Here is a 12,046-nt window from a genome sequence, read left to right on the forward strand (position 1 = left end):
GCGTTAAATAGTTTGTTAACCATTCTTTATATATTTTTTTGGGGTTGTTCCACTAGCATGCAGTTAAATTTAGGGGTTCTTTAGCATTAGGGGGCTTAGTGTAAAGCGGCATTCAGATGTTATAATGATAGTCATCAATACGAATTGTAATATTTGCTGTTCTGTTTCCTTTGTAACAACATTATAACCTCACTATTACAATGCTCTAAAATATTGACTAAGATAAGCTACATACACTTCCATCCAGGTAACAGCATCAATAGGAATGTTAGTAATTGTAATATCAATACCCACCATAACGTAGCATTATACTTCCCCTACTCTTATCTAAAACATAGAGTGTCAAAGATTTGCAATGCATCTTAAACTAAGACTTTTTATAAAATCACATTGGGGAAGGAAAAAAACAAACTAACAAAATAACAGAGACAACACTCTGTAATGACAATAGAATGAAGTATACACACTGAAACAAGCCGATGTCATAAACATAATTATTTATTAAAATGAATATAATACAAAATACAATTTTATCTTTGTTTTTGTTAACATTTCCATGATTGCAATATTGTCAAAACTTGTGAAATTATAGTTTTAAATGATAATGAGTTCATCTGTAACTGGGGCTTGTTTTAATTCTGCGGCACTGTAAAAAAAATGTAAAAAAATTAAAAAAAAATTGCGTTACACAATGAAGAAACCGTAAATTGCATTGTAAAGAGATGGACCATATGGATATAACGAGAGTACAATAATGTGTATCTTTCTTTAAGGGACACTTTAAACCTCTGAAGCACTTTACCTTGCTGTCTTTTTTTGTTGTTTTTTTTTCCATTTTATAAAAAGTTTAGATTTCAAAACAAATTGTTACATTTATAAATTAACCTTGTTATACCCCCTGACTGTCAATCATGTAACTGGTCCGGTTACTTCCTAGTTGTTTAACTGAGTGGAACTAAACTCAAGAGACAGCAATTGCCCAGAGCACCTGCCTTGCAAAGAATTCTCACTGAGTTGCTTTGGGAAGTCTGTGATTGGACAGATGCAGGAAGTCTGGGCGGGGTGAGAATGGGAGGGTTTGCAAAGACCTTAGATTGCTTTTGCAAGCTGTTTTTAGATATGCTGTCATTTGGGGTACAGCTACTAAACATTGATTTTTATTTTTGTATTTGGGTAGTGGAGTGTCCCTTTAACCCCTTAATGATTCCCTTTTATTCCAGAAGTTTGGTCCTTAAGGGGTTGAGCCATTCTGATATAATTCAACAGTTCATCCAATACTACAGGAGATTATTGAATTCTACACAACAGAACCACTTGCTGCCGTGTTTATAAAGCAACTCAACTCAATGAGTGTTGTTTTAAAACATTCAAATATATAATCCATTACTCTCAAATATATCTCTTTAAATATAAAATCTCATTCCTTCTTCCTTACCACTTTTATAACAAATTAATATTGAATTATATGTCAAATATGCAGAACATCCTCCCTACCAAGGGCTCGAAATACATTTTTGATTCTGATATTGTTCTACCACAACTTACCAAATGCGTATTTGGCCAGGAATCCTCTAGTCTGTACAGACTCATCACTGACAAACTGAATGACGAGAGAATTTTTGGTGGATGTTATGGTGGGGACTTTGGCCATACTACAGTATTTGCCAATCTGTGGAGATGTTGGTGTGGGTCCATCATAGAAAACCAAATAGTCATTAAAGCAGGAACGCTGAATCTCCAAATAAAAATATGTCATATTCAAAGACACCTAGAGAACGACATTACAAATCCAGTTACATTGCAGGAATATTAGGTGGAACTTCAGGGCACGCTTACTTGCATATTATTTAAAATATTTTAAAAGGAACAGAGTTGATTTAGAGCAGTTGTTCTCAAAACCAAACCTCAAGGATAATTAGTGGCCCTTGTGTAGATATAAGCCATCTTTGTAGATCTTCTGAATCATTGGGGTTCCTTGAAGACCAGGCACAATATCTAGCCTAATGTACCTAACAGAGCTTATCTGTCTGAAGAACAACTATATGCATCTGGTTGTGGCAACACAATACTATCAAGAAATGGGGACTGTAAAGTCAGAGATTGCAATGACAAATTACATACTGAGAATTAATCTTCTTATTTACCTTAAATCCCACTGGGGCAATGATCACCCAGGTACATTGTGCTAAAGCAGGGTAACTGGATGGGTAATTTGGAGAGGAGAAGACCCCAGAGTAGCTGGTAAGCGTGGATCCACATTTTACTAGGGAGGAAGTAAAGATACGTTTTGATTTTGGTGCATACATACACATAGTCCATAATAAGACATTATTTAACAATATTATATACAGTTGTAATCTCAATTATTCAACACCCATTGAAAATCAAGTTGATTGTCAAAATGTACAGCCTTTCAGCTGTTTGCAATGAACAAATCACACAAAAGCAATTGAAATAGCTCAACTCAACGAATGCTTATCCAGCAGTTGTGTAAGATTTGTGCCACAATTCTTTTCACTTGGTCTTCTTAAATGAAAACTATAGGGTTAGGAATAAAAACCTGCATTTTAACGCTATAGTGTTCTCTTCTGCATTTAGAAAATTTAATTTAAAAAAAATGAATAATGTGACATTTTAGGGGTTATTTGCTGAGCTAGGATTAAGGGTCAAATGACAAGTACATTGGAAATATATTACTCAAAAAAGCAAAATTGAAAACAATATCGCCATTTTGACAATTCTCTTTAGCTTGCAGATTTGAGCTACATTTCCAATGCCTTGCCAACCCTCCAAAATTACAATTTTAATGAATAGCATGTTTAAAACACAAATAAACTGTACTATATTCTTACCAGTGCTATATGAGCCCTTGAAACCTGTAGCTGTTATGCTGGAATCGCTGGCAAATTCAAGAAGCATCATATTCCCCGAAGATAGCAAAGAGGGGACCTGTCCTGTGCCGCATGCTCTGTCCAGTAGTACCGGTGACGATGTATTGGCTCCATCGTAGACCTTTAAGTAATCAGAGGAGCAGCTAGGGGATCCCTGCACATCGAAGGCACTAAACTGCAAGAACACCTGGGAGAGAGAACACAGCTTAGCAATGAATAGAATGATACTTTTCGATTTTACTCCATCCATTAGACAAGATGTTCTGACTGTTCCGAAGATCTGTTCTTTATTAGTTACCTGATCTGAAGGCACTCGAATAAGCCAGAAACATTTGGCATTATTGTGGTAGTTGTTGGGGTAGTTAGCAGAAACAAATGATCCTGTAGAGTCAGGCAATAAGGTGCTGCAGGCATCTAAAACGGAAATAAATAATAATGAAAAAGAGCGTTCTTAGTTCTATTGGGTGCGGAGCACGGGACGGTTTGTATGTCTGGGAGAAAAAATATATTCCATATAATCTGTTTATGGATTTATTTTATGCATGCCATGCAGCTTTAGCAGCATTGCAACTTTGTAGCAGAACTTAACCGATCCAAAAGTGTCCATTTTAGGGCAATTAATAAGGTATCAGTTATGATGGAAAGTAATTGCTCAGTACTTAAGGTCAGACATTTCCTTTAGGTCACTGAGTTGTTTTGGACTTGACAGATGTTTAGTGACCGCTTCGTTACTTACCACACGTGTACAGCTTGTTTATTTTGGAAATATCCAAGTTACTGAGTCCGTATCGCTGACCAATGGCTACACTTGAGTTTGGCTTCGGGACAATGGTGGCTAAATTCTGAGATATGGAGAAGGCAAACCTAGATAAAGAATAGAAGTTCTCCAATGTTAAATGGAATGTGTCTTAAACACGAATGCTTGTTTTCACATTAACATCTTTCCGTTCTGTCCATTATCAGCCTAAAAGAAGACCCCAAAAGGTGACTACTTTACAAACCAGGACTACTTTACAGATGTGGACAACGTTACAAATTGAAATCCCTTCAAACTGAAAAATTGAAATTTCTTTGTGCAACATAAGCGCTGAATTAAACTTTAATATTTTAACATTTTCTGTTCCAAAAAAAATTCACATTTGACTAATAACTTTATTCACTAAATATTGGTGCTTTTACACATACATTAAAAATTATTATTCAAAAATGTAAATTAACTCACTGTTTATTAACGCATCTTGTGACAGTAAAGTAATTGCTCTGGGTTACCGGAGTTTGACCTATCGTCATCCTTCCCCTACATATTAACAACAACATAATGAGCCACTCGTCTTACCTTCCATAGTGCATAACAGAAGAATAATCGTATTCTAGGCCCAGATTATTGGTATTATACTTGTCAAAGTTGTCAGCCAGTCCTAGAAAATTGAAATAACATCTTGTTAAGTTCATGACGCACTGATCTCCGGTATATAAGGAAGGTTTATTGAGAATCATGAATAATGTACTTTAGAAATGTGTGCAATAGAGGCTAGCCATCACTGCTCACAGACACAGCTCATTTTTGGCTGCATGGTGTTTGAATGGTTTAAGACTGTCAGTCCTCCTCTGCTTGGCTAATGAGCACCAGCAGGGAAGGGATAGCAGTGTATCATTGACCGCCTGTCACAAGTAAACGTATATACATTTTCTATCCTTAAGAATTGAATTGAGCAGTGAGGCTGCAGGGGATGATCTATACACCAACACTGCTTCATGAAGCTAAAGTTGTTTTGGTGACTACAGTGTCCCTTTAATAAAGGTTAAATGTGATTTCTTTCCTACTTGGTCTGCTTACCGACAATGATATTGTTTTTATTTATGTGAATGTAGTTATCGCGGTCGCTCCTGCTGTGCTCGTGGAAGAATCCCAAGGCATGGTTCAGCTCATGCTGGGCTATCCCCTTGGTTATACAGCTGTCCTTTGAAAGTGATACCTCCTGGGGTCCGCCCATTTTACCAACATAGGACCAACATCTGCAAACAAGAGGTTCGATTATACGGATGGACTGTAAGCACAATATTCCACTGGTCCACAACTGGCGACATTTGTTAAACCACTCCCCCTGCATTCCATCATAGAACACACAGCTAGATGTAACCACACCCCCTGCATTCCATCATAGAACAAACAGCTAGATGTAACCACACACCCTGCATTCCATTATAGAACACACAGCTAGCTGAAACCACACCCCCTCAGCTAAAACCACACCCCCTGCATTCCATCATATAACACACAGTTAGCCGTAACCACTCCCCCCTGTATTCCATCATAGAACACACAGCTAGCTGTAACCACACCCCCTGCATTCCATCATAGAACACACAGCTAGCTGTAACCACACCCCCTGCATTCCATCATAGAACACACAGCTAGCTGTAACCACACCCCCTGCATTCCATCATAGAACACAGAGCTAGCTGAACCACACCCCCTACATTCCGTAACCACACACCCTGCATTCCATCATATAACACACAGCTGCCTGAAACCACACCCCTGCATTCCATCATAGAACACACAGCTGGCTGAAGCCACACCCCCTGCATTCCATCATAGAACACACAGCTGGCTGAAACCACACCCCCTCAGCTGAAGCCACACTCCCTGCATTCCATCATAGAACACACAGCTGGCTGTACCCACACCCCCTGCATTCCATCATAGAACACACAGCTAGCTGAAACCACACCCCCTGCATTCCATCATAGAACACACAGCTAGCTGAAACCACACCCCCTGCATTCCATCATAGAACACACAGCTAGCTGAAACCACACACCCTGCATTCCATCATAGAACACATAGCTAGCTGAAACCACACCCCCTGCATTCAATCATATAACACACACTTAGCTAAAATCACACCCACTGCACACCATCATAGAACACACAGAGGTGAAACCACACCCCCTGCATTGAAACATGGCGCACATAGCTAGGTGTAACTATTCTTTCGGTCTATATTTTGCAACCTAATGTTTAGTAAATATACCCCAACGCATTAATATGACCACATACCCCGAGTCAGGAATAATCATCAAGTAATCAGCTTCCGAGGAGCGGGGGACAAAACGCACACAGGTCAGTGTGGCAAAATCTTGCATAGCGGTAGTAATAACATCCAACTCTTGGGCACCTGAGGTGGGAATCAGGAGATGTTAAAATATAATAATAATGATACATATTCTAAAGTAGCTGATCTGGAATCATTTTCTAACTCCAGTTTTCTACCCATATCATCGCTGGTATGTTGTTACTTTTATTTTTCCATTCAAATTTCGATTCGCTATAATTAGCAGAAGGTAAGACTGCTGACTGTCACTGCAACATTACTCTACAATACTCTAATTTGGCTTTTGGAATGAGATAATAAAAAATGGAGGAAGAAAAGGACATTGTTTTTTCCCCTTTTCTAATGTTATTGATTCTATCATTCTGCTATTTTGTTTTGTATGTTATCTTTATTATTATTACGTGCACGTAATCTGCTGTCTACTCTATTATGTCCTGACTTTTACAATGCAAAACCCTCAGTCCACTTGCTGATTGCGCTGGGCTCTTCTATGGTATGTTATGTTATGTATTCCTCTGAGTATTGTGTTGCTACATGAGATCATCTGAATATCATATGCTTGTGGGTTGAGACAAAAATTTTAAAAAATGAAAATATAAGGTATTTCCTTATTATATAGTTATTACGGTACTTACTGAAGTCAGCAGAGATTACGAATGGGACGTTGACTGCTCCGTTTCTGTCCTTATTCCACCGGCACGTATCATTGTCGCATTTTATAGCGCTGCGGCCAATTTTCACAGCTATGTCGCCTTCAATAATAGGTCTTTCACTTCCTGGATGCCGAGATACAATAATAGATTAATGAGTTTTCTCAAACTACAAACAAAGAGTGCAAAGTTAGTCTGTCTATTTATCTAGGCATCATGTCTGCCCTTTCACTCATTCTTTCAATGTTATGGAAATAAACGTGGTCTGGGTGCAGTGGCCCTGTATTTCTAACCCTGCAATGTCAAATATTACAGTTTTGTAGAAACTGCAGGAAAAGGCTAATTAGCCCTATAATCACTTACCTGATGCCCCTGGGAGCTTGGTTGGGCTCTTCCTCTGTTGACGTCAGCCAATAGGGGAACCTAATGCCCATGCAGGTCTTCCCCATAGGAAAGCATTCACTCAATGCTTTTCTATGTGGCATTAACCAAACACGCTGGATTTCCTCGTACGACAGACATCTAATGTTTTACAGAGTCAAACTCCGTGTAAATGCAGGAAGTTTCTATAGTGGCAACTGCAAGACTTAATGAAAAGAACATCCTGTGTTTAACAGGTTTAAATGTATTACAAATGTATATCTTACATAAAAAGGAAAAATCGGACTAAACATTATACCGTTGTTGGAAGATTCAATGACACTAAAAACATCCAAAGGCTCTGGTGTTGGGTCATCTTTGGGAATGTCTGCTGGAAGAGATAATAATGTATTAAATAGGGTTTTACACACAGTAAGGATTACAGTGAGGTATGTTAAACTGGGAATTGTAGCAGAATTATTTAAACTAAAATAGCCGAAATTAAATAGAAAAATCTCCTACTCAAAAAATTTTCTAATTTGACAATTCCCTCCGCAATCCTGTGCAATTCCTGTTTTAGTTAAAATAGGTTTTGTACCGTAAGATGTACAGGGCTGGATTTACCGACCAGGAGAAAAACTTACAACTAAGAAAACTGCATATACACACATATAGCTCATATAATATAATTTATACAAAAAGCAGAATCACCTCCTTATCTGCAAGATTTATTTTACCTGTTCAAGGTGAATGGACTAAATGATAAACAGGAATTCCCACCAGGAGTTTGTATCTAGTTGGACTGAGTATAATAAATTAGATTCTGTTTGCTACTTTAAATCAATCCTCAGGAACATTCCATTGGTTTTATTGATGATGGTTTTACATTTCTATCCCCGGACCATTCTTAAATAACCGGCAGAACCTACAGATATCCTTCACCCAACAGTTCAGAACTTTATAAGATAAAGTGATTTGGAAGATGGTAGAATTATGTGTCAGTGTGCACATTGGGTCATAATGGACTTTTCACAGCATCTCTTGGCCCAGATTCAGTGTTGGGAAAGTAATAATAAAGATTAGGTTTACACAACTGTTGTGCTCTCTCTCTATGGAAGGAGGGTTAGGATTTGAGTTCTACTTTAATGCCTCGAACCTTAATGAGCATTGTAATGAATGAAGTTATAGGCCACCGTTGATAGTATTACTGTTGCATCAGTGCAACATTATGGCATTTGTACTTCAATAACTAATGGAATAATGCTCCTTGTCTTTATACAACACACTTAGCATAGCTATTATACTGTAAAGACAACGTGTTATATCTTAATTGTGAGCTAATGTGCAGACCAGCAATTCATTGTATAATATCTCAGACAGGAATATATAACAATAAAAATAATTTATAAAATACATACCTTCTTTGACGAGGCCTCCAAAATTAATCTGAAAATAAACAGGTTCATAAGAAATAATTACAACAGATTGTAAGTATAGAAAACATAGAACTATCAGAGATAGAGAGAGCAAGACACACACACACACATATACACATGCACGAATATGTACAAACATTGTGATATATCAGTCTAGCCACATCTCTTTATTGTTATCATATTGTATTAAAATATTTGAAATCAGCAAAAATTAACAATTAATATTCATGCCTTAGCTATATTTTGCAATAGTCAAAATTTGTAATCAAAAATTGATACATGGAAATAAAAATACTGATGCCTGGAGAAAAATCACAATTAAATGTAAATACCTGAAGAGGAACTCCGTTGGAACATTGTAACAGGTAGGCCATGAGAATGAGGGAGATTCTGAAGGCCATAATGATGGTTTATCTGATGTTAAATGTCCTTATAATTCCTCTATGCTCTGGCTGTGAAGCTGTGTAGTTTGCAGGAAAGGCTGACCCTTATATACTCCTCTCTGAAAATGTACCAGCCAATCAGCTTCCAGGATGAAGGTGGCAAAGCGCCAGGGGCATGTTAAAAACAGGTGACAATTTTTTTTTTTATTATCAGTACTGCTACAGTGTATTTTGGAATAGCAACGATTACATAGTGACACCCGTTCATTCAATTCATAAAACCAGAACAAATTGCAATTTTCAGGTAAACCCTTCACCCAGACAAATAATCAGTTATACTAATTACAGGGTCTGTATTTGATCATTGTCTGCCTTTGGCAATATATATTATATATTTATTACATCATATATTATTAGAACTGTGACAGTAATGTTTCATAAATATTGTATTAATAACATTGTGATTCACAAAAAAGAATAAAAACAATGACAGGACCATTTAAAATATCTTCTAAAAACATCAGAACTTGTGCTTTTTGTTTGTCCATGAATTTTGCATGAAAATTGCATTACTTTTGCTCACTGTGCCAATGTAGTGCTGTTATGCGTTGTTTGATGCGATTGCTATGTGGAAAATGCGCAGAACAAATCATGGCTACACACTTTTGATGGATTTTCAACTGGAAAACGATTTATTCTATATGTCTTCGCTCTGCATAGTTTGTGAGTTTTAGAACAGGGCTGAAAATTTGCTACAAAGAGGCAATAATCTAAATTGAAGATTATGCTAGCTTTAGTGTACTAATAATCTTAATTTTACTAAGGACAGGAGGCGAGTATTTTGCATTAACTATCTTTACTAAACTCCACAGCAGTAAAGAAAAACGTAAAGAGTAATATTAAATCACTGAGCAGCATAGTATATATAAGGGTCATGCTGCCTGTACACTTCCTCTTTCTTGAAGCGACATCCAAGTCCAGACTGAGCTCGAAATGACCAGAAAAAAACAACTAAACTGTCAACAACGGTTTCTGGTGAGCAAAACTTGAGGAGACTCCTGATAAACGAGATCGGGAGAAGACGAAACAAAGCCTTTATCCCAGCAAGCGGAGTCGTGAGAGTAACCGAACCAACGACCAGTGGAGGTCCTGAAGAGATTACACTGAAAGGAGAGTATAAAATAGGTTAGGTACTGAACCGTAACTGGTCACGCATGAGAGCCATATCAGAGTGTGTCAACATAAGTGAGTAGATACACGGTTAGTGTGTGTGATGTAGGATGAAATACATGTTATGTGTAAGTAAGTGATGCAACGCAACCTGGCTGCCCAAGACCTAGTTCCGGAATGAGATATGGGATAGAAACGGCATATACCCCAAAGAAAGGAGAAACCACTAACAAGCAGAACAAAACATCCGTCACCTTGAGATCTACTCCCCCGAGGAGTCAGGGTAGGGAACCAAAGGGAGGGAAAATACTCGCCTCCTGTCCTTATTAAAATTAAGATTATTAGTACACTAAAGCTAGCATAATCTTCAATTTTATAACATGACAGGAGGCTTCCTATTTTGCAATTTTAACGCTGAAGGAGAGATGTCCCAGCAGAAGGGGGAGAGCGAAAATAAAAGGTACGGAAAGTGGATTCCCGAGACCAATCCGCCGCTCGGAGGATGTCTGACAGGGACGCACCCGCAAGGAAGGCTGAGGAAGCCGCCACCCCGCGAATGGAGTGGGCGCCGAAAGCAGGGTCTATACCGGCGAGCGAGAGGATCCAGCGAATCAATCGGGCCAGTGTGGTGACCGAGACCGGCGCGTGGGGGCGAACATAGGAGTTGGCCCGACGCCGAGTTCCGGAGTGAGGAGGTAACCGGAACATATCTACGAAGGGTGGACACGACGCAGAGCTGCGGGTCGTCGGGGAAAAAGGGGTAGAATACCTAAGTCGAACCCGACTTAGTGCGACGGGAAACGTGGAATGTGACCCCCTCTGGGGCAATCTCGAAGGCGTCGACGTCGAAGGCTCGAATGTCCGATACCCGTCGAAAGGACACGAGACAAAACAGAAAAGCGCACTTAGCTGATAATTGGCGCTGGGAGAGACGGTCGTTAGGGAGCCAATCCCTGAAAAAAACGTAGAACCAGCCCAACATCCCATAGGTGAGAGCACCTGGGGGCCGGAGGGCGGCGGAGCCGCATACCACGGAGCAGGCGGCAGACGAGAGGGTCTTTGCCGACCGGGAGTTCCCCGACGGGGGTATGGGCCGCCGAAATCGCGGAGCGAACGACATTAACTGAACGGTAGGAGCGACCCGACGAAAACAAGGAATGAAAGGAAATTGAGAATCATGGGAATAGGTGCTGTAAATGGATCGGAGTCCCGTTCCACGCACTAAGTAGACCAGGAGGCGCAAGCTGAAAGGTAGCAGCGTCTAGTTCCTGGGGCCTAGGAATCCCATAAGAGGTCCCTAGTAGCCTGCGATAGTCCGCTGACTTGCCAGGAACCCCGGAAAGAGTGCAAGCCACCTGGGGTAGGCGGTCTTCCAAGAGAAGCGGGTGAAGATTCCCTTTGGGATCCGTGAGCAGTTCCGGAAAGGATGGCAGGAGTAGAGGGTCCTTGCAAGAGGTGGCCAGGAGGTCCGGGAACCATGGTTGGCTCTGCCACAAGGGCATTATGAGGACCAGTGTGACCTGTTGCGTCCGTATCTGGTGTAATGTTCTCGCAATCATGGCGAATGGGGGAAATGCGTAGGTTTCGGTTGTCGGCCATTGTTGTAGAAATGCGTCCGTCGCCTTGCTCTCCGGGTCCGGGAGCCAGCTGAAGAACTCCGGGGTCTGATGATTGTTGCGGGACGCCAAAAAGGTCCAGGTGAAAGGGACCCCTCCGGGTCGCCAGGGTTCTGAAGATCCTCGTGTTCAGTCTCCAGTCGTTGACGTCCCTCCAGTGGCGAGAGAACCAGTCGGCCGTGAGGTTGAATTCTCCAGGTAGGTATTCGGCCTGAAGAGCGATGTTGCGGGGTAGGCAATAGTCGAAAATGTCTCTCGTGATGTTCGACAGAAGGCGTGAGCGTGCGCCCCCCAGGCGATTGATATACCGGACTGCGGGGTCCACGGCCTCTGTCCGAGCCTCTGGAGAAAGGCTGTTGCCTATAATCTCGTGTTGGGTACAATTATGTCGGTTGAGTGCGGGGGCCTGAAGGCCAGAATC

The 12,046-nt window shown here is 40.3% G+C and overlaps 1 protein-coding gene across 1 annotated transcript; it reads right to left on the bottom strand.

The window, feature by feature from the left end:
- Positions 1–632: 632 nt before the first annotated feature.
- LOC134578555 (embryonic protein UVS.2-like) lies at positions 633–11,608 on the bottom strand. Its single transcript, XM_063437529.1, has 13 exons — positions 11,333–11,608; positions 8,439–8,466; positions 7,340–7,411; positions 6,646–6,786; positions 5,956–6,073; positions 4,729–4,907; positions 4,228–4,309; positions 3,628–3,755; positions 3,190–3,305; positions 2,853–3,078; positions 2,145–2,263; positions 1,546–1,768; positions 633–646 (listed from the first exon to the last, which is right to left on the bottom strand). Exons 1-13 carry the CDS (start codon positions 11,606–11,608, stop codon positions 633–635), a joined length of 1,722 nt encoding a protein of 573 aa, XP_063293599.1.
- Positions 11,609–12,046: the final 438 nt, after the last annotated feature.

This window comes from Pelobates fuscus, chromosome 12 (genome assembly GCF_036172605.1).
Source record: "Pelobates fuscus isolate aPelFus1 chromosome 12, aPelFus1.pri, whole genome shotgun sequence".
NCBI classification, from domain to species: Eukaryota; Metazoa; Chordata; class Amphibia; order Anura; family Pelobatidae; genus Pelobates; species Pelobates fuscus.

What these genes read in the sequence shown, in the direction of transcription:
- LOC134578555 (XM_063437529.1), bottom strand. Translation starts at nt 11,608, where the DNA reads ATGGCCGACAACCGAAACCTACGCATTTCCCCCATTCGCCATGATTGC. An exon ending in CTTTCCGGGGTTCCTGGCAA is followed by an intron (nt 8,467 to 11,332) that starts GTCAGCGGACTA and finishes GTTTATTTTCAG; the next exon opens with ATTAATTTTGGAGGCCTCGT. An exon ending in TCTGTTATGCACTATGGAAG is followed by an intron (nt 3,756 to 4,227) that starts GTAAGACGAGTG and finishes TTCTTTATCTAG; the next exon opens with GTTTGCCTTCTCCATATCTC.